The sequence below is a fragment of the Balaenoptera borealis genome (genome assembly GCF_965194805.1).
Source record: "Balaenoptera borealis genome assembly, chromosome: 13".
Taxonomy (NCBI): Eukaryota; Metazoa; Chordata; class Mammalia; order Artiodactyla; family Balaenopteridae; genus Balaenoptera; species Balaenoptera borealis.
The window spans coordinates 19184868-19207470 of record NC_138870.1 but is presented as its reverse complement, the minus strand read 5'-3'; the positions used below and the strand labels follow the sequence as shown (position 1 = coordinate 19207470).

Sequence of the window (22603 nt, the reverse complement as noted above, 5' to 3'; positions counted from 1 at the left end):
AAAGAGTAGGGAAATATACATACCATGAGAATACTGACCAAAAGAAAGCTGGTCTAGCAATATTAATATAAATGAAATACACTTTCATGCAAAAAAATATTACTAGCAGTTCACTTTGTAATGTTGAAATGATCATCAGGAAGGCATCACAATTTTATCTCTGTATCCTCTGAAAAACAGCCTCAATACGTATAAAGCAAAAAAGTTGACCGAACTGTAATGGAAAATAAATAAATCCACAATCTTAATAGATTATTGGGGAGAAGTTAATTTCTTTACCATCCCTTCTCTCCCTACATCTTGGCATTGCGTATTCCTCTCCTTTTTACCTGATGTTATCTTCTTAGAGAGCTAGTTTCAAGTTATTCTATTTAAAATAATGCCTCCCTATTATTTTTTTCATTAAATTATTATATAATTTAGACAGTAAATATGGTCTATTTTTGCTTCTTTCCAATAGAATACATTTGATCACATTTTTTTTTAATACAGCAGGTTCTTAATAGTCATCCATTTTATACACATCAGTGTATACATGTCAATCCCAATCTCCCAATTCATCACTTCACCACCCCTAACCCCCTGCGGCTTTCCCCCCTTGGTGTCCATACATTTGTTCTCTACATCCGTGTCTCAATTTCTGCCCTGCAAACCGGTTCACCTGTACCATTTTTCTAGGTTCCACGTATATGCATTAATTACGATATTTGTTTTTCTCTTTCTGACTTACCTCACTCTGTATGACAGTCTCTAGGTCCATCCACGTCTCAACAAATGACCCAATTTCGTTCCTTTTTATGGCTGAGTAATATTCCATTGTATATAAGTACCACATCTTCTTTATCCATTCATCTGTCGATGGGCATTTAGGTTGCTTCCATGACCTGGCTGTTGTAAATAGTGCTGCAATGAACATTGGGGGGCATGTGTCTATGGGAATTGTGGTTTTCTCTGGGTATATGCCCAGTAGTGGGATTGTTGGATCATATATATGGTAATTCTATTTTTAGTTTTTTAAGGAACCTCCATACTGTTCTCCATAGTGGCTGTATCAGTTTACATTCCCACCAACAGTGCAAGAGGGTTCCCTTTTCTCCATACCCTCCCCAGCATTTGTTGTTTGTAGATTTTCTGATGGTGCCCATTCTAACTGGTGTGAGGTGATACCTCATTGTAGTTTTTTTTTTTTTTAATTTATTTATTTTTATTTATGGCTGTGTTGGGTCTTCGTTTCTGTGCGAGGGCTTTCTCTAGTTGTGGCAAGCGGGGGCCACTCTTCATCGCGGTGCGCGGGTCTCTCACTATCGTGGCCTCTCTCGTTGCGGAGCACAGGCTCCAGACGCGCAGGCTCAGCAATTGTGGCTCACAGGCCCCGCTGCTCCGTGGCATGTGGGATCTTCCCAGACCAGGGCTCGAACCCATGTCCCCTGCATTGGCAGGCAGATTCTCAACCACTGCGCCACCAGGGAAGCCCTCATTGTAGTTTTGATTTGCATTTCTCTAATAATTAGTGATGTTGAGCAGCTTTTCATGTGCTTCTTGGCCATCTGTATGTCTTCTTTGGAGAAATGTCTATTTAGGTCTTCTGCCCATTTTTGGATTGGGTTGTTTGTTTTTTTAATATCGAGCTGCATGAGCTGTTTATACACTTTGGAGATTAATCCTTTGTCTGTTGATTCGTTTGCAAATATTTTCTCCCATTCTGAGGGTTGTCTTTTCGTCTTGTTTATGGTTTCCTTTGTTATGCAAAAGCTTTGAAGTTTCATTAGGTCCCATTTGTTTATTTTTGTTTTTATTTCCATTACTCTAGGAGGTGCATCTAAAAAGATCTTGCTGTGATTTATGTCAAAGGGTGTTCTTCCTATGTTTTCCTCTAAGACTTTTATAGCGTCCTGTCTTACGTTTAGGTCTCTAATCCATTTTGAGTTTATTTTTGTGTATGGTGTTAGGGAATGTTCTAATTTCATTCTTTTACATGTAGCTGTCCAGTTGTCCCAGCACCACTTATTGAAGAGACTGTCTTTTCTCCATTGCATACCCTTGCCTCCTTTGTCATAGAAGAGTTGACCATAGGTGCACGGGTGTACCTCTGGGCTTTCTATCTTGTTCCATTGATCTATGTTTCTGTTTTTGTGCCACTACCATATTGTCTTGATTACTGTAGCTTTGTAGTATAGTCTGAAGTCAGGGAATCTGATTCCTCTGGCTCCGTTTTTTTCCCTCAAGACTGCTTTGGCTATTTGGGGTCTTTTGGGTCTCCATACAAATTTTTAGATTTTTTTGTTCTAGTTCTGTAAAAAATGCCATTGGTAATTTGATAGGAATTGCACTGAATCTGTGGATTGCTTTGGGTAGTATAGTCATTTTCACAATGTTGATTCTTCCAATCCAAGAACATGGTATATCTCTCCAACTGTTTGTTTTGTCTTTGATTTCTTTCATCAGCATATTATAGTTTTCTGAGTACAGGTCTTTTACCTCTTTAGGTAGGCTTATTCCTAGGTATTTTATTCTTTTTGTTGCAATGGTAAAGGAAGTGTTTCCTTAATCTCTCTTTCAGATTTTTCATCATTAGTGTATAGGAATGCAAGTGATTTCTGTGCATTAATTTTGTATCCTGAAACTTTACCAAATTCATTGATTAGCTCTAGTAGTTTCCTGGTGGCATCTTTAGGATTCTCTATGTATAGTATCATGTCATCTGCAAACAGTGATAGTTTTACTTCTTCTTTTCCAATTTGTATTCCTTTTATTTCTTTTTCTTCTCTAATTGACAAGGCTAGGACTTCCAAAACTATGTTGAATAATAGCAGTGAGAGTGGACATCCTTGTCTCATTCCTGATCTTAGAGGAAATGTTTTCAGTTTTTCACCATTGAGAATGATGTTTGCTGTTGGTTTGTCGTATATGGGCTTGATTATGTTGAGGTAGGTCCCCTCTATGCCCACTTTCTGGAGAGTTTTTACCATAAACGGGTGTTGAATTTTGTCAAAAGCTTTTTCTGCATCTAGTGAGATGATCATATGGTTTTTATTCTTCAGTTTGTTAATATGGTGTATCACATTGATTGATTTGTGTATATTGAAGAATCCTTGCATCCCTGGGATAAATCCCACTTGATCATGGTGTATGATCCTTCTAATGTGCTGTTGGATTCTGTTTGCTAGTATTTTGTTGAGGATTTTTGCATCTATGTTCATCAGTGATATTGGCCTGTAGTTTTCTTTCTTTGTGACATCTTTGTCTGGTTTTGGTATCAGGGTGATGGTGGCCTCATAGAATGAGTTTGGGAGTGTTCCTTCCTCTGCAATTTTTTGGAAGAGTTAGAGAAGGATGGGTGTTAGCTCTTCTCTAAATGTTTGATAGAATTCACCTGTGAAGCCATCTGGTCCTGGACTTTTGTTTGTTGGAAGATTTTTAATCACAGTTTCAATTTCATTACTTGTGATTGGTCTGTTCATATTTTCTATTTCTTCCTGGTTCAGTCTTGGAAGGATGTACCTTTGTAAGAATTTGTCCATTTCTTGCAGGTTGCCCATTTTATTGGCATAGAGTTGCTTGTAGTAGGATGCTTTGTATTTCTGCGGTGTCTGTTGTAACTTCTCCTTTTTCATTTCTAATTTTATTGATTTGAGTCCTCTCCCTCTTTTTCTTGATGAGTCTGGCTAATGGTTTATCAATTTTGTTTATCTTCTCAAAGAACAAGCTTTTAGTTTTATTGATCTTGCTATTGTTTCTTTGTTTGTATTTCATTTATTTCTGCTCTGATATTTATGATTTCTTTCCTTCTGCTAACTTTGGGTTTTGTTTGTTCTTCTTTCTCTAGTTCCTTTAGGTGTAAGGTTAGATTATATATTTGAGATTTTTCTTGTTTCTTGAGGTAGGCTTGTATAGCTATAAACTTCCCTCTTAGAACTGCTTTTGCTGCATCCCACAGGTTTTGGATCATCGTGTTTTCATTGTCATTTGTCTCTAGGTATTTTTTGATTTCCTCTTTGATTTCTTCAGTGACCTCTTGGTTATTTAGTAACGTAGTGTTTAGTCTCCATGTGTTTGTGTTTTTTACGTTTTTTTCCCTGTAATTCATTCCTAATCTCATAGCTTTGTGGTCAGAAAAGATGCTTGAGATAATTTCAATTTTCTTAAATTTACTGAGGCTTGATTTGTGACCCAGGATGTGATCTATCCTGGAGAATGTTCCATGCGCACTTGAGAAGAAAGTGTAATCTGCTGTTTTCGGATGGAATGTCCTATAAATATCAATTAAATCTATCTGGTCTATTGTGTCATTTAAAGCTTATGTTTCCTTGTTTATTTTCATTTTGGATGATCTGTCCATTGGTGTTAGTGAGGTGTTAAAGTCTCCTACTATTATTGTGTTACTGTCGATTTCCTCTTTTACAGCTGTTAGCAGTTGCCTTATGTATTGAGGTGCTCCTATGTTAGGTGCATATGTATTTATAATTGTTATATCTTCTCCTTGGAGTGATCCCTTGATCATTATGTAGTGTCCTTCCTTTTCTCTTGTAACATTCTTTATTTTAAAGTCTATTTTATCTGATATGAGTATTGCTACTCCAGCTTTCTTTTGATTTCCATTTGCATGGAATATCGTTTTCCATCCCCTCACTTTCAGCTTGAATGTGTCCCTAGGTCTGAAGTGGGTCTCTTGTAGACAGCATATATATGGGTCTTGTTTTTGTATCCATTCAGCAAGCCTGTGTCTTTTGGTTGGAGCATTTAATCCATTCATGTTTAAGGTAATTATCAATGTGTATGTTCCTCTTACCATTTTCTTAATTGTTTTGGGTTTGTTTATGTAGGTCCTTTTCTTCTCTTGTGTTTCCCACTTAGAGAAGTTCCTTTAGCATTTGTTGTAGAGCTGGTTTGGTGGTGCTGAATTCTCTTAGCTTTTGCTTATCTGTAAAGCTTTTGACTTCTCCATCGAATCTGAATGAGATCCTTGCCGGGTAGAGTAATCTTGATTGTAGGTTCTTCCCTTTCCTCACTTTAAGTATATCATGCCACTCCCTTCTGGCTTGTAGAGTATCTGCTGAGAAATCAGCTGTTAACCTTATGGGAGTTCCCTTGTATGTTATTTGTCATTTTTCCCTTGCTGCTTTCAATAATTTTTCTTTGTCTTTAATTTTTGCCAATTTGATTACTATGTGTCTTGGTGTGTTTCTCCTGGGTTTATCCTGTATGAGATTCTCTGCACTTCCTGGACTTGGGTGGCTATTTCCTTTCCCATGTTAGGGAAGTTTTCGACTATAATCTCTTCAAATATTTTCTCAGGTCCTTTCTCTCTCTCTTCTCCTTCTGGGACCCCTATAATGTGAATGTTGTTGCGTTTAATGTTGTCCCAGAAGTCTCTTAGGCTGTGTTCATTTCTTTTCATTCTTTTTTCTTTATTCTGTTCCGTGGCATTGAATTCCACCATTCGGTCTTCCAGGTTACTTATCCGTTCTTCTGCCTCAGTTATTCTGCTATGGATTCCTTCTAGTGTAGTTTTCATTTCAGTTATTGTATTGTTCATCTCTGTTTGTTTGTTCTTTAATTCTTCTAGGCCTTTGTTAAACATTTCTTGCATCTTCTCGATCTTTGCCTCCATTCTTTTTCCAAGATCCTGGACCATCTTCACTACCATTATTCTGAATTCTTTTTCTGGAAGGTTGCCTATCTCCACTTCATTTAGTTGTTTTTCTGGGGTTTTATCTTGTTCCTTCATCTGGTACATAGCCCTCTGCCTTTTCATCTTTATCTTTCTGTGAATGTGGTTTTTGTTCCACAGGCTGCAGGACTGTAGTTCTTCTTGCCTCTGCTGTCTGTCCTCTCATGGATGAGGCTATCTAAGAGGCATGTACAGGTTTCCTGATGGGAGGGACTGGTGGTGGGTAGAGCTGACTGTTGCTCTGGTGGGCAGAGCTCAGTAAAACTTTAATCCGCTTGACTGCTGATGGGTGGGGCTGGGTTCCCTCCCTGTTGGTTGTTTGGCCTGAGGCAACCCAACACTGGAGCCTACCTGAGCTCTTTGGTGGGGCTGATGGCAGACTCTGGGAGGGCTCATGCCAAGGAGTACTTCCCAGAACTTCTGCCGCCAGTGTCCTTGTCCCCACAGTGAAACAGAGCCACCCCCCGCCTCTGCAGGAGACCCTCCAACACTAGCAGGCAGGTCTGGTTCAGTCTCCCCTGGATTCACTGCTCCTTCCCCTGGTTCCCAGTGCACACAGTACTTTGTGTGTGCCCTCCAAGAGTGGAGTCTCTGTTTCTCCCAGTCCTGTCAAAGTCCTGCAGTCAAATCCCACTAGGCTTCAAAGTCTGATTCTCTAGGAATTCCTCCTCCCGTTGCCGGACCCCCAGGTTGGGAAGCCTGACGTGGGGCTCAGAACCGTCACTCCAGTGGGTGGACTTCTGTGGTATAAGTGTTCTCCAGTCTGTGAGTCACCCATCCAGCAGTTATGAGATTTGATGTTGCTGTGACTGCGCCCCTCCTACTGTCTCATTGTGGCTTCTCCTTTGTCTTTGTATGTGGGGTATCTTTTTTGGTGAGTTGCAGTGTCTTCCTGTCGATGATTGTCCAGCAGCTAGTTTTGATTCTGGTGTTCTCACAAGAGGGAGTGAAAGCAGGGCCTTCCTCTCCACCCCTCCCTATTATTCTTTATTGTGTATATACTTGTCTGAGTTTACAGAATTCATTTACTTACTTATTAATTTCTCCTCTACTGAAGTGTATCCCATGAGGGCAAAGATATGTTTCTCATTCACCATGAAATCTCTGGTTCCCTGAACGGTTTCTGCCACATAAAAATATTTGCTGAATAAATGAATAAATAAACAACAGTTAACAATTGTTGGATACTTCTGTGTTCTAGCAACTTTAAATGTGTTATTTTAATTCTCCCGACAATGCTTAATTTTACAGAAATCCTTAATTCTCACAGAGTGAGTAATTTAATCAATCTCACACAGTTAGTAAATGACAGAGTTACTATTTTTTTTTTAATTAAAAAAAATTACTTATTTATTTATTTATTGGTTGTGTTGGTCTTCGTTGCAGTGCACGGGCTTCTCACTGAGGTGGCTTGTCTTGTTGCAGAGCACGGGCTCTAGGTGCGTGAGCTCCAGTAGTTGTGGCACACGGGCTCAGTAGTTGTGGTTTGCGGGCTCTAGAGTGCAAGCTCAGTAGTTGTGGCACATAGGCTTAGTTGTTCCACAGCATGTGGGATCTTCCTGAACCAGGGCTCGAACCCGTGTCCCTTGCATTGGTAGGTAGATTCTTAACCACTGCGCCACCAGGGAAGTCCCAGAGTTAAGATTTGAATCCAGGGATATTGTCTTCTTGCAAGTCCTTGGCAGTCCATTGAACTTGGGAATCCACCAAAATCTCTTCTTACAGAGGGGTACAACAGTTTATTCAGTCAATAAAAATGTGTTGAATTGCCTACTGTGTGTAATGTGCCAGATATGCAATGATGAGGCAGAAATGGACAGTGTTTGATTTCTCAGGGCTTATGAAGTATTAGGGCAAAGTCTTTAAACAACTACTTGCATAATTAATTATTTAGTTACAATTATTTCAGTATCAGAAGTGGTAACTTAAAGTACTATGACACTACACCACAGGAGACAGTAACCTAATCTGGGAATTCAGGGAAGGTTTCTCTGAGGAAGTGACATTTAGAGTGAAACTGATTCCTACTCATCTTTCAGATTTCAACCTAGATGTCATGAGCACCCCAGACACAGGACGATAATTCATGGTAGAAGAAACTTTAAAAGAAAACTTTTATTATTTTTATATATTTCTTGTAAGGGCAAAAAAAAAATTTCTCTTCTAGGTTCTTTGGCTGGTCTAATAATTAAGACAGAATAACAGGAGAAAAACACATTTAAATACATATGTACAGGAGCCCCTCAGAGACAGTGATACTCAAAGGAGGTCAGGAAATTGAGGCTTATATACCATCCTAGCTGAGGAGAAGGGGTAGGGGTCTGGGGCTTCAAAGGGGAGGAAGACAAGTCACAGGAAGAGAAGAGTGGATGTTTGGTAATCAGGTATTTGCCCCACCATGAAGGTAAGTCTTTCAGATAGAAAAGTTATCTCTGGTAATAGCTCTCTTTCTGGGCCAGGCCCCCTATCTAAATTCTTTTAGACAGTTGAGAGAGAGAGAAAAGTTTTTCTTGAATCTGTTGGGTCTTGAATGCCTTCAGCTCAGAATAATCCACATATGCAAAGGGACATATTTTGGGGTGGTGTATTCTGCTTCCCTTCACTCCAAAATACCAAGAGTTAAAATAGCTATGACACTGTTATTATGCCTAAGAAACTTGATAATATTATCAAATTTCTGGTCAAAATTAAAATTTTCCTGATTGTTTCAGAAATGTTCTTGCAGTTGATTTGTTAACATAAGGATCCAATTAAGATTCATACACTACATTTGGTAGAATTGCTTCTTAAATCCTTTAAAGTATATAACATTTTGTCACCTTTTTTTTTTTAAAACAATATGTTTGTTGGAGAAATTGTTCTATAGACTTGCCCTTAATTTCGGATTTTCCTGATTGCAGCCCCATGATGTTATTTAACATGTTTCTTTGTCCCCTGTATTTTCTGTAAAACTGGTAATTAGGTATAGAGATTTGATCAGATTCAGGTTCAATTTCTTTTGGCAGGAATACTTCATAGATGTTGTACACATCCTATGGTATCAAATCAGGAGATATATAAGCCTAATTGTCTCTCCTTTTGTGATGTCAGGAGCCATTGATCACCATTGCATAAATCCAGGATTTTATTAGGGTTTGCAGTCTGGTAATATTTTTGTTGTTGTTTTTTAACTTTTTAAAATTGAAGTATAGTTGATGTAAAATACTGTATGTTACATGTGTACAATATAGTGATTCACAATTTTTAAAGTTATACTCCATTTATAGTTATTATAAAATATTGGCTATATTCCCCATGTTGTGGAATAGATCCTTGTAGATTACTTTATACCTAGTAGTGTGTACCTCTTAACCTCCTACCCTTATATTGTTCTTCCCCCCTTTCCTTTCCCCACTGGTAATTACCAGTTTGTTCTCTATATCTGTGAGTCAGCTTCTTTTTGGTTATATTCACTAGTTTGTTGTATTTTTTAGATTCCACAAATAAGAGATATCATACAGCATTTGTCTTTCTCTGTTTGACTTATTTCACTTAGCACAATGCCCTCCAAGTCCATCCCATGTTGCTGCAAATGGCAAAATTTCATTCTTTTTTATGGCTGCGTAGTTTTCCATTGTGTGTGTGTGTGTGTGTGTGTGTGTGTATACACACACACCACATCTTCTTTATCCATGCATCTGTTGGACACTTAGATTGCTTCCATATCTTGGCAACTGTAAATATTGTTATGAACATTGGGGTGCATGTATCTTTTCAAATTAGATTTTTTGTTTTTTTCTGGTATATACCCAAGAGTGGAATTGCTGGGTCATATTGACAGTTCAGTTTTTAGTTTTTTGAGAAACCTCCATACTGTTTTCCACAGTGGCTACACCAATTTATTGATACATTCCCACCAACAGTGTACAAGGCTTCCCTTTCTCCACTACCTCACCTACATTTGTTATTTGTGTTCTATTTGTTGATACACATTCTGACAGGTGTGAGGTGATATCTCATTGTTTTTTTTTTAATTGAAATATAGTTGATTTACAATGTTGTATTAGTTTCTGGTGTTCAGCAAAGTGATTCATATATAGCTTATATATATATAAACTATAATGGAAAAGAATATATACATATAAAGAATATAAAGAATATATATATAAAGAATATATATATATTCTTTTCCATTATAGTTTATTACAAGACATTGAATATAGTTCCCTGTGCTATACAGTGCAGACTGGTAGTATTTTAATATTACTATTCCGTCTTCAATTATGAACTGGAATACATCTATATAGAGAAACTTTCCCTTATAAACTATTCCCTCAGGTTATACTGAGGTGCAGTTCTTCTAGGAAAGGCAAGATAAATGCTTCATTCATTCTTTGTTTAGTTTCTGTCTTCAGAATAATGTGTTGGTTTCCTAGAATTCTCCAAAGGGAACAATGAGGCTTTTTATTCTATTGTTGTAAATATCACTATGACTTTTACAAATTTGAAATGTTCCAATAAAAGTATACATACATTGATGTGGTCCAAGAATAAATGTATGTATATTACATACATGTATACAACACCAATATTATTACTAACAATTTGATCACAGAAAACAGATTAAGATTTCTTTGCAGTTATTTTTGTCGTTAGGATACTTCTCAGTAGGGATATATAGATAAATTCCTATGTTGTAAAGACATTTGGAATAATTTTTTTTCTATGTGATTAATCTGCCATCTTTCTACGTAATTAGGTTTATTTATTTTTTGATTTCAATTATTTTTTAAATTTTACTTTGCTTTAAACTTACATATTTCCAAAGTCTATGCCACAAAACAAGGTACTTTTATGAAAAGATTAGCTTCTTTCCTATCTCACACACCCTGTCTTCTCTATCCCCTCATGGCTAACCATTTTTATTAGTTTTCACTTATTCTTCGTTTAAAAATAATATATGTGAATACATTTCTCTATATTATTATTCCTCCCCTTCCTTAGATAAAAGATACCTGGTGTTTGGGGAGGGTGGGAAGGAGGGAGATGAAAGAGGGAAGAGATATGGGAACATATGTATATGTATAACTGATTCACTTTGTTTTAAAGCAGAAACTAACACACCATTGTAAAGCAATTATACTTCAATAAAGATGTTAAAAAAAAAACAATGCCGCAATAAACAATCTTTTAAATATCTCAAATAAATAAATTGCTTTTCTCTAGCAATTTACGTGTCAAAAAAAAAAAAAAAGATACCTGGTGTTTTATTTTTTTTCCTAAACATGTTTGTTTTCTAAACATGCTTGTTTTTCACGCTTAGCCAGTATATCCTGGTAATTACTCCACAGTAGTATACAGATACTGTCTTTATTCATTTTACAGTTGTGTACTATTTAAACATGCAAAATAACATAGTAGTTTATTCAGCCTGTCTTTTCATGATGGGCATATATGTTGTTCTTAGTCTTTTGCTGTTACAAAGAGTGCTATCATTTATAGCCTTGTGCATTCAACTTTCTGTGTTTTTGTTAGTGTTTCTTTGAGATAGGTTTCTGGAAGTGAGAGTTTTGGGTCGACACAAATCCATTTTACTTGTCCTGAATATCACCACGTTCTCCTCCATGTGGGTTATGTAATTTTGCATTCCCACCAGCAATGTATGGTAATATCTGTTTCCCCACAGCCTTGCCAACAGAGTATGTTGTCAAGCTTGTGGGTTTTTCTCCACCTGATATGCAAGAAATGGCAACTCATAATGGTATTAATTTGCATCTTTTTTTTATTATGAGCAGCTTTCTATATGGTCAAGGATCATGTGATTTTTTTTTTTCTGTGAACCATCTGTTTCTATTTCTTAACCATTTTTCAAAAGCTCTTTTAGATGTTCTTTATACATCAGGGATAGTGCTCCTTTGTGATACAAGTTCCAACTATTATTATGTGAGGAACATGTACAATTTTTCCTTTTCCATACAGCTATTCAGTTATCCCAACATCAGTCATTAAGAAATGGAACATGGCATTGTTTTGCAGCTGAAAGGGTACCAATGTAGTTGGAATAAGTCAGTGGGAGAGTCATGAAAATAAAGCTAATAAAGTTGGCAAGGGGTAGATTATATAAAATTTTACAGTACAGATTAGAAATTTTCATTTTTATCTTGGTAGCAGTAGATAGACACTGAGGAGTAGTATATGTCAGGGGGTGTTTGAGCAAGCTTCCCTTGGCTGGGGGTGGTGGCAGTGGGTCAATTTCTTTACCCAAGTTGGAGGCAAGACAAGCCACAGAGGTTAAGTAGTAGCAAAGGTCCCAAGGTATGTTGCTGAATTTATACTTGGAATATTTATTCAAATCCCAACATCCTTAATATTAAAAGACATGTAGTTGACTTTTCTTGTTCCAATATGGTTCCCATAGGTATTGCTAAAATTTCAACTGGCCGCATCTGAATTGCAGTAGCTGTTTGCATGGATGGTGCCTGTAATGTGTGAAGCTACTCCCTCCTGTGGGAAGCAGCTCAACCTACAGCAGATCTAGAAATCCCTTATGCAACTGTCTGGAACAGACTGCATAGGCATCGTATCACAGTGGGCTGTACAGGGACACTAGCCATAGATTCGGCTCACTTCTGTTCTTCCCGTCAATTGCAGTAATTACTAACTGCCCCACGTGTTAGCACCCCTCCTCTAAATAGTCCACAGTGAGTTCAGCTTGGAAGCTGAATCTTGCTCAAGACACATTTAGTAAATATATATCTCTAGCTTTACTTTTCAAGGTACATTGGATACATTATTGGACAGCCCCTCTAACAAAATGAAAATATTGGAAGTTAACAAAGGGGTTGGGAAATTATGTATCAGTGTAATCCAGTCAATGTTACAGTCAGTGTCTTTGTGAAGATAATGGCCTATAGCAGCTGTCCCCAACCTTTTTGGCACCAGGGACCGGTTTCGTGGAAGACAGTTTTTCCACGGACAGGGGGTGGCGGGGTGGGATGGTTCAGGCTGTAATGTGAGCGATGGGGGGGATGGTTCAGGCGGTAATGCGAGCGATGGGGAGCGATGGGGAGCGATGGGGAGCGATTGGGAGCGGCATATGAAGCTTCGCTGGCCTGCCGCTCACCTCCCGCTGTGCGGCTGGGTTCCTAACAGGCCTCGGACTGGTACCGGTCTGCAGCCCGGGGGTTGGGGACGCCTGGTCTATAGCATCCTAAAAACTCTCTTAGTGCCACCTAACTGGCAAAGGAAAAATAATGTAAATATAGTGTTGAGTTAAAACTTTTAAGGGTCAAGTTTATAACTTGCAATGAACTGAGGTGAATTGGGATCTACTTCAGTTTGTATATACTGAAATGAAAAAATTCATTTGAAAAACAATCCCCTTGAAATGGAGCAACCTAGCACTAGGTGATAGGTTAACACAGGTGGAGAATCATGGTTTGACTTTAAACAAACCCAACAAGGCAAAAATTGAATAAAAACCCCACTTCTGACTGATGCTCTTCTCTTTAAGTTCTGAACATTTTTACTTTCTTATGAAGAAAAGTGTCTGACAAGAATAAAGGGGTGTCACCTGGTCTTTGGCAAAAAATTCCCCTAAAATAGAGTGATGCAAATGTATTCACTATTTAAAAACATCACTTTGGCTGCTTCACAGTGAATGGATTAGAGGAAAGCCAAGAGTGGAAGTGGGATACCAGTCATCCAGGTGATAAACAATGGAGGAAAGCAGATGGATTTGAAAGATGTTTAGGAGTTATAAACCATAGGACTTGGTGATTCACTGGATGTCAAGGATAAGGAAGAGGAAGAGTCAAAGGTAATTGTCAACTGTGGCTAGACTTTTCCAGATAGACCTTAAATACACATAAATGGAAAATCTCTCAGCTTTGCAGTACAGACACTAATAAAGGGAGCTTGTCCTGGTGCTGGCACGATAAGAAAGTCAAGGCCTTTAGCCTGCTTATTACACTTGGGTGACATGGCTCGCTGAGTGCATTGTTGGTTACTGACACAAAGCAATGTGCGTCACTTTAATAATCTAAGAAGCTGGAGAACATCTTACTCAATGTGGTGAGCATGCCCACCATCCACTGGGCTTGGCTTTATGAGATTCAAGGAAACCAATGGGAAGATGAGCCTACCTAGCTGCCTATTTGGCTCATTTTTATCCTTTATGCAGCTGATTTGCTGCTTTAGAAGTAAATCAGGGGCTTCCCTGGTGGCGCAGTGGTTGAGAATCTGCCTGCTAATGCAGAGGACACGGGTTCGAGCCCTGGTCTGGGAAGATTCCCACATGCCGCGGAGCAACTGGGCCCGTGAGCCACAATTACTGAGCCTGCGCGTCTGGAGCCTGTGCTCCGCAACAAGAGAGGCCGCGATAGTGAGAGGCCCGCGCACCGCGATGAAGAGTGGCCCCCGCTCGCCGCAACTAGAGAAAGCCCTCGCACAGAAACGAAGACCCAACACAGCCAAAAATAATTATAAAAATAAATAAATAAAAGATGACTATTAAAAAAAAAAGAAGTAAATCACTGCAAAAGTAACTGAACCGAGTTCAAGTTGTCATTTGTATCTACCCTCAGTCTTAAACCAGTGAGTCTCTGGTTTGAGCACTTGACTAGGCATCTGGTTACGCTACCGTTTGAGATGGGGACCAGAGTGGAGGAGAACTGGGCCTTTTATTTTGCTGCTGTTGTTGTAACTGCTGTTGCTGCAGCTGTGTGAGAGGTAAAGAAAATAAATTCCATTTTGGATATGTTGAGTCTAAGGTCGCTTTGATATTCCAAATGGAAATAGGAACTAGGCAGTTGTATATATGGGTCCAGATCCCAGAAGAAAGTTGTGGGCTAAAGATAAAAATGTGAGAATACTTAGCCAAACAGATAGAAATGGAAATTATGAACATGAATGAGATCACCTAGGGAGAGAGTATAGTCAGAAGCAGAGCAAGAACGGGACTCTGAGAGAAACACGTTATTTGTCAAGGACAGAGAGCAGGCTGGGAAGACAGATGTATATAGCAGAATAGGTAAGAGAAGCTTGGGAGACTGTTTCAAGGGGAACGTGATCAACTGTCAAATGCTATGGAGAGTCATGTAAAATGCAAACTGTCCACTGGATTTAGCGAGCAAAGTTTATTGATGGCCTTAAGTGAAAGCTGTATTGGTATAGCGGTGGTAGCTAAAGCCAGATAGAAATAGTTTTAGGAGTGCCTGGGAGGTGAAGAGAGGACACCAAATAGAGACACCCTTGAGAAGCTGAACTTTGAGGGGATAGAGAGAGATTAACAGGTTTTAGGAAGCCAGGAAAGAAGAGAGAGCGAAGTAGTAATAGTATATGTGTTAAATGTTATGTAAACTTAATTCCACAAACATTTGTTGATCACATGAGGGGCACAGGGCAGGGAACTGAGAATTGCGAGATGAGAGAGTAGAAAGCAGTCCTTCCCCTCAAGGTGCTCAAAGTTGAATAGGGGAGAGACAACTAAATAATTATGTATAAGGACAGTGCAATAACACATGTGCTAGACACAGTGGTAGCATAGTATGTTTATTATGGAGAACAGGGAAGACATTTGAAGTCACGTTTAAACTGAGTTATGAATTCTTAAGTGTTTTCTCGGATGACTATGAGAAAGGTATTCCAGGCAGAGAGAAAAGCATCATTTACTGGAAAACTGCATACAGCCTTTAAAGAATATGGGTTCTTGGAATGGCATTGTCTAGATATAAATCCTGCCTCCAAAATTACCAGCTCTGTGACTTTGGGTAATGACCATACCTTTGCCAAGCCTCAACTTCCTCATCTATAAAATGAAAGCTGATAATTCCTATGTCAGATTTTTAGGGAGGCATAAAAGCTGAGATGCACCGAATTCAGCAGCTGGTACACAGTAAATGTTCAATATACATTAGCTCTTGTTATTACTGTAGGATCTAAAATGCAAGAAGTGTGGCAAGGTATGAAGCTAAAGAAGGTAATCAGGAACCAGATCATGATGGATTTGTCAGGAAATTCAGCATTGTGCCCAGCACTAATGAAAAGAAACTGGTGCAATTATTAGAAGACAAACTGAAGTCAGGCTTAATTCCACCAAAAAAAAAAAAAATCTTCAGGAAGCATCTTAATTATAATCTCCTGTTGATGAAGCCTAAGGCAACAGCTATGTACGAGTACCTCTCAGGCTACTAATTAGGAGGCTGAACTGCTAACCTCTAACTGTGCAATTTGTAATTTTTTTTTTTTTTTTTACATTACAACATCTTGTAACACAATGCGTTATTTTCCATTAAGATTGTTGCTAAACTTCAGTTTTCTAATTCTTCTCTTTATATTTTTTGGTATTTAAAAAGACAAACTGGTAGTATGGCAACGCTTTGATTTCAGTAAAAAAAGCTCTTTCACCTCTACCACCAAAACAAAACAAAACACACTAGGATTAGCTGATCATGTACTATAGCTGACCTTGAGAGTATGGTAAGGGCATTTTTAAGGGTATAGTTAGACTCCATAAAAAAACTGCAGGTAGATCTAAGGAAATTTGCATTGCATGTGGTCTCTATCCTTTTGTCATAGTTTGGATGGATAAAGGTTTCTCTAGTCCAAAAAGTCAGTGGTTTCTCTTTTAGATTTTTATTTTGAGGTCGTTCAACTTCTCACTTATGTAAGCAATATTCCTTCTGTAGAAGAAATTTTTGCTTTAAAAAGATAATTCTGGGTCACCACTGCCTAGAGTACTTAATTTAACCTGTTGAGTAATTTTTTTTTTATTGAGGTAAGATCGGTATGTAACATTACATTAATTTCAGGTGTACGATATAATAATTTGATATATGTATACACCACAAAGTGATCAACACAGTAAGTCTAGTTACCACCCATACAATTGACCACTTTCACCCATTTTGCCCACCCCCAACTGTCTTCTTCTCTGGTAACCACCAATCTTTTCTCTGTATCTATGAGTTTAGTTTTGTTTTGTCTGTTCATCTGTTTTCTTCTTTAGATTCCACATATAAGTGAAATCATACGGTATTTGTCTTTCTCTGACTTATTTCACTTATCATGATACCCTCAAGTTCCATCCATGTTGTCACAAATGGCAAGATTTCCTTGTTTTTCTTTATGGCTAAGTAGTATTCCACTGTATATACATACACCACATCTTCTTTATCCATTCATCTATCAAGGGACCCTTAGGTTGCTTCCATATCTTGGCTATTTTGTAAATAATGTTGCAATTCAAATGCATACATCTTTTCAAATTAGTGATTTTGTGTTCAGCAAATACCAACAAGTGGAAGAGCTGGACCATATAGTAGTTCTATTTTTAATTTTTTAAGGAACCTCCATAATGTTTTCCATAGTGGCTGCACCAATTTACACGCCCACCAACAATGTACAAGTGTTCTCTTTTCTCCACATCCTTTCCAACATTTGTTAAACTTTCTTTTTGATAGTAGTCATCCTAATGGGTGTGAGTTGATATCTCATTGCAGGTTTGATTTGCATTTCCATGATAATTAGTGATGCTGAACATCTTTTCATGTGCCTGTTGGCCATCTGTATGTCTTCTCTAGAAAAATGTCTATTTAGATCCTCAGCCCATTTTAAAATCAGATTGTTTGATTTTTTGCTATTGAGTTGTTTTAATTCTTTATACATTTTGGGTATTAACTCCTTATCAGATATGTGATTTGTATTCCCATTCAGTAAGTTGTCTTTTAATTTTGTTGATGGTTTCCTTTGCTATGCAGAAGCTTTTAAGTTTGATGTAGTCCCACTTATTTTTGCTTTGGTTACCTTTGCTTTTGGAGTCAGTCCAAAATTTCAATGCCAAGACCAATGTCAAGGATCTTACTGCCTATGTTTTCTTCTAGGAGTTTTATGGTTTCAGGTCTTACATTCAAGTCTTTAATCCATTTTGAGTTAATTTTTGCCTATGGTATAAGATAGTAGTCTAGTTTCATTCTTTGGCATGTAGCTATCCAGTTTCCCACTGTATATTCTTGGCTCCCTTGTTGTTATTTAATTGACCATATATTTGTGGGTCTATTTCTGGGCTCCCTATTCTGTTCCACTTATCTGTGTGCCTATTTTTCTGACAATATCATACTGTTTTGATACTATAGCTTTGCAGTATAGTTTGAAATCATGGACTGTGATACCTCCAGTTTTGTTCTTCTTTCTCAGGATTGCTTTGGCCATTTGTGGTCTTCTGTGGTTTCATACAAATTTTAGTATTGTTTGTTCTAGTCCTCGAAAAATGGCATTGTAATTTTTGATAGGGATTGCATTGAATCTGTAGAAAGCTTTGGGTAATATGGACATTTCAACAATATTAATTCTTCCAATCCATGAGCATGGAATATTTTTCAATATTTTGTGTCTTATTTCTTTCACCAGTGTCTTATAGTTTTCAGTATACAAGTCTTTCACCTTGTATTAATTTATTCCTAGGTATTTTATTCTTTTTGATACAATTATAAATGGGATTGTTTTCTTAATTTCTCCTTCTGATAGTTGGTTATTAAAGAAAGCAACAGGTTTCTATACATTGATTTTGTATAATGCAACTATAGTGAATTCATTTATTAGTTCTAACTATTTTTCCATGGAGTCTTTCTTTATACAGTATCATGTCGTCTGTAAATAGCGACAGTTTTACTTCTTTCCTTCCAATTTGGATGCCTTTATTTTTGAGTATTTTTAAAGTTAAAAATATCATCCTGATATCTTCATTTGGGAATTTTCCACTCCTGATGAATCCAGTGGTATAATCTTTTTACTGGAATGGTTAATGCTGATTTTAATATTTGATATGGCCTGTATTGTTATTGCTACTTTTGATGCATGGTATGGAGTGATTTGTGTTATGTCCTGCGTGTGTGTGTTTCAACTTCCCTAATTTTTTTCTGATGATCTGAGCTTATAAATTAGGCCTCATTTTAGCATGTTTATGTATATATACAATTGGGTCGATTCTTCAAGATGTTTAATCAAGCTTATCTGGTCCAATTAGTCGAACACAATTTCCTATGGTAGGAGGTCCTGAACTACTGCCAGCATTGTAGGTCTTATCTTTAGGTTTGCAGATGTTTAATAACCACATTGAGATGATCTAAGAGTGCAGGGCAATTTCTTTCAAGCAGTGGCTTTGGATTTCGAAATTTTTTGGTTTTTTTTTTCCCCCAAGATCTACCTTAACATCTGTCACCTAGTACACGTGTACATGACTGAACAGAGTGTTAACTGCAGAATAATTACGCGACTATCCGAGAGGTTCCTTAAATTTTTCACTCTGTTTCAGATATAAGAAAAACTGTTCCCTTTCCAGGTGGAAACCAGTTAAGCTGATTTCACGAACTACTAGTGGGTCGTTAAAGGCAGACTGAAATCGCTCCTCTAGCAGTCTCCGCTGCTGCTCCTTCTGTCCCAGCCTTTTGGAAATGCATTGCAGAAGTTACCGAGCCGCAGCTGCGTTTCGTTCCTAGAGGGTGGGCCGGTTTTCTTCCCGGGAAGCAGCAGGGCGCCGACCTACAGCCCCAGGCTCGGTGGATGATGCGGGGCTCGACCCGTTTCCCTGCCTACCAGCTTCCTCGAAGTCCGTCCCGCCTCCTTCATCTGCTCTCGGCGAATTTAGTGCCTCCCCTGAGAAGTGGGCCGAGCGCCGAGCGATCGATGCCTCCTCCCCGCCCTGGGAGCCGCCATTTTGGGGGGAGGAGAAACACTCGTAGGGGCGGCTGCGGCTCAATGGGATGTTGACTGGCTTCTTCTCTTGCCAGCGCTGTGGAGCCGGGTCAGAAGCCTCCACCGGGGCCGCTCCTCCGGCTGCCTCTCCGGAATGAGGCCTCAGTTCCCGCGCAGGACGGCTCCCTTTTTCTTCCGAGAGTAAGTGGCGGCCGGCGGCGCGGCGCGCCCCCGCGCGCCCTCCGCTGTCAGTTACCCCGCGCGGCCCCGTCCCTCCCCCGCCCCGCTGGGCGCTCGGCGCAGACTCGCTTGTTTATTTCTGCAGGAGCCCAAGGAGAGGCCGAAGCCGAGACGATGCCTGGGAAGCTGAAGGTGAAAATCGTGGCCGGGCGCCATTTGCCGGTGATGGACCGAGCTAGTGACCTGACTGATGCCTTCGTGGAGGTTGGTGCAAGGTCCTGCCCCTCCAAACACAGGGAGCGCCGAGCCCTGTGAAGGATCTTAGCCACCTCGCCCGCAGCCTCTCAGCCCATTCCCCTGTCGACCGCCCTGCTGGGTGCCGTGCTTGTCCAGCCCTCGTTGGAGGGCTGCCTGCCGAGACTGTAGCCCATGTGACGGGGGCAACTGCTCGCAGGCGTCCGCGGCGCGCTCTGCCGCGCGGGGAGGCTTTTACTGCTCTGCCTGCAGGGTGACCCTGATGTCAGGACTCCTCTAACAGGCCACCTGCCAGTCAGGGCATCCCGAGGTGTGACCACGCGGCCACTGAAACACACACACACACACACACACAGACACACAGACACACACACACACACACACACACACCCTTCTTTGGTGGGGGGAGGGTAGCTAGCTTTTAATGCTACAGTGATGGAGATGATGTTTAAGAATGTAGATACGGTTCGTTATGGGCACTGGGGGAGCTGCAAGGCGATCTCCTCTTTAACATATTATTTTCTGAATCATCAGTGTAAGTTCTAAGACCCAAGTGCAACACTTTTCTTCTCTCGTATAGACTGGTAGGTCGAGGAGCTGTTTCAGGGTAATTTAGTGCCTTGTGGTAGGAAGCCAATTAAGTGCCATGGATTTAAATTGCAAAATTGCTTTTTAAATCTAATGATTAGTTTAAAACTCATGCTAATTAGCACAGGCCCCGGAAATAATAATAATAATAATCCAGAGAAAGAAGCCAAGTAAGATTGTAATAAAAATTGTCACGGTGAGCCAGAGCATTAGAACGATAGTCGTTTGGGCTATTAATGCTTAGAGTTGATAGATACATGATAATATACAGCCTGATTCCATATCAATATAAAATACTGTTGATGTTCCCTAAAGATTCTCTGACCGAATCAGACATTGCCATTGCAGTTCTCAAGCTCAACTTCATTTTTATGTGAGAAACAGTTACTGGGTGTGTTCTTGGGCCAGATGATAGGTCATGGGGATACACAGATTGCCAAAGCCTAGTCTTTGCTTTCTGGTATCTCAGAGACTGACCCACACAATTTAGGTTAATAAATAATAGCTAATACGTAGTGAGTCTCATTATTGCCAGGTCTGTGCTAAGTTTTTTTTCAATTCTTAGTCCTTATAACAGTCCTGCTATTGTATTATTTTCCCATATTGTAATTGAAGTACCTGAAAGACACAAGTTTTTTGTTTGTTTTTTTTAAAATTTTGTCATCAAGGTACCCAAGAGGTACAGTGGGTACACAGAAGACTTTTTTTGTTTTATTTAAAATTAATTAATTAATTAACTTATTTATTTTTGGCTGTGTTGGGTCTTCGTTTCTGTGCGAGGGCTTTCTCCAGTTGTGGCAAGCGGGGGCCACTCTTCATCGCGGTGCGCGGGCCTCTCACTATCGCGGCCTCTCTTGTTGCGGAGCACAGGCTCCAGATGCGCAGGCTCAGTAGTTGTGGCGCACGGGCCCAGTTGCTCCGTGGCATGTGGGATCTTCCCAGACCAGGGCTCGAACCCGTGTCCCCTGCATTGGCAGGCAGACTCTCAACCACTGCGCCACCAGGGAAGCCCCTGTTTGTTTGTTTTAATATCACATGGACTTTTGTTTCCAAGCAGTATATACATGTAATCAATCAAAACATATCTGAAAGGAACCATGAAACCTGAGAACTGCTATGGGGACTTGCTGGTACATAGGAACCTAGCAAATTCAGGAACCACGGGAAAATGTTTTGAGATAACATTTGCGTTGTCAACCTCTATTGACTGTTTTCACAATTAAAAATATTTTATAACTTAAAAAAAAAGCCTAGGAACAGTAAATAATTTGCCCAAGGTGCCTTAACCTTGTAAATCTCCAAAGCCTAGTGGTCTGTTAATCCACAGTGCAAATACTGCCTCTCCAGGCAAGATGATGAGTGTTTCTGCAGACTGTGGAAGCTTAATTCTGTCTCTGAAGGTTTAGGGAGGCTTCCTAAAAAAAGTGACATTTGAACTGGGCCTTGTAGGGTACCCAGGATTTTACCAAGCAGAGGGAACATCAGAGGCACAGAGTGGGATACACGGTGTGTTAGGAAACCATCTTAGTTTGGGATGTGTCTGGAGTCAAAGCGGATGTGTGCGTAGTGGAGGCTGTGAGGGATAAGGCTGGGAAGGTAGGTTGGCGCCAGCGCCCTTTTCTGTGTTTTTTGTAAATAGAGGGTAAACGGGGGAAGTTCTTCAAGCAGAAATGAAGTAAGATCATGTTTGGATTAGGTTGTTTCTTTGTAGAATGACTTGAATGGTGATGTTATCGATGGACTGGATAGATGAGAGATGAGGCAAGGAGATCAGTTAAGAAGGTGGTAAAATTACCCAGACAATATGTGCACGTTTAGAATGGCAGTGGGAATGGATTAAAGGGGAAAGATTTGAGGGACATTTCTTAGGTAAAATTCTCAGGCCTTGGTAACAAATGGCTTTTGCTGGTGAGGGAGGGGTTGGATTCAAGGGTGACTCATTAATTCCTTCTTTCAACAAATAGTTACTGAGTGTCTGCTCTTTGCCAAGCCCCATGCTAGTCACCGATCTAGCTGATGCATATGTGATGGTGAACAAAATAGACTTGGTTCCTGTTTTTACGGAGTTTATATTTTGGTGGGAGAGCCAGACATTAAAAAGTAAAGAAAGAGTACATTTATTTATTTATATTTTTATTTTTTATTTATTGGCTGTGTTGGGTCTTTGTTGCTGTGCGCGGGCTTTCTCTAGTTGTGGCGAGTGGGGGCTACTCTTCATCATGGTGCACGGGCTTCTCA

The 22603-nt window shown here is 39.5% G+C and overlaps 1 protein-coding gene and 1 pseudogene across 26 annotated transcripts in view; both read left to right on the top strand.

Moving 5' to 3' along the window:
- Positions 1-22603, top strand: part of LOC309609895 (S-phase kinase-associated protein 1-like) — an 83004-nt pseudogene that overhangs the window by 52907 nt on the left and 7494 nt on the right. The gene's annotated exons all lie outside the window — the stretch shown is intronic.
- The window catches only part of C2CD5 (C2 calcium dependent domain containing 5), an 88293-nt gene continuing 78488 nt past the window's right edge, over positions 12799-22603 (top strand). For 3 of the 25 annotated variants that reach the window (XM_082351921.1, XM_082351911.1, XM_082351910.1), the window contains exons 1-2: positions 12810-19543; positions 19668-19786. In XM_082351921.1, the coding sequence (XP_082208047.1) occupies positions 19697-19786 (90 nt within the window). In that variant the 5' untranslated portion in view covers positions 12810-19543; positions 19668-19696. Of the gene's footprint in view, positions 19544-19667; positions 19787-22603 lie in introns of all 25 variants that reach the window. The other 22 variants (XM_082351932.1, XM_082351920.1, XM_082351916.1 and 19 more) reach the window with 13 other exon arrangements.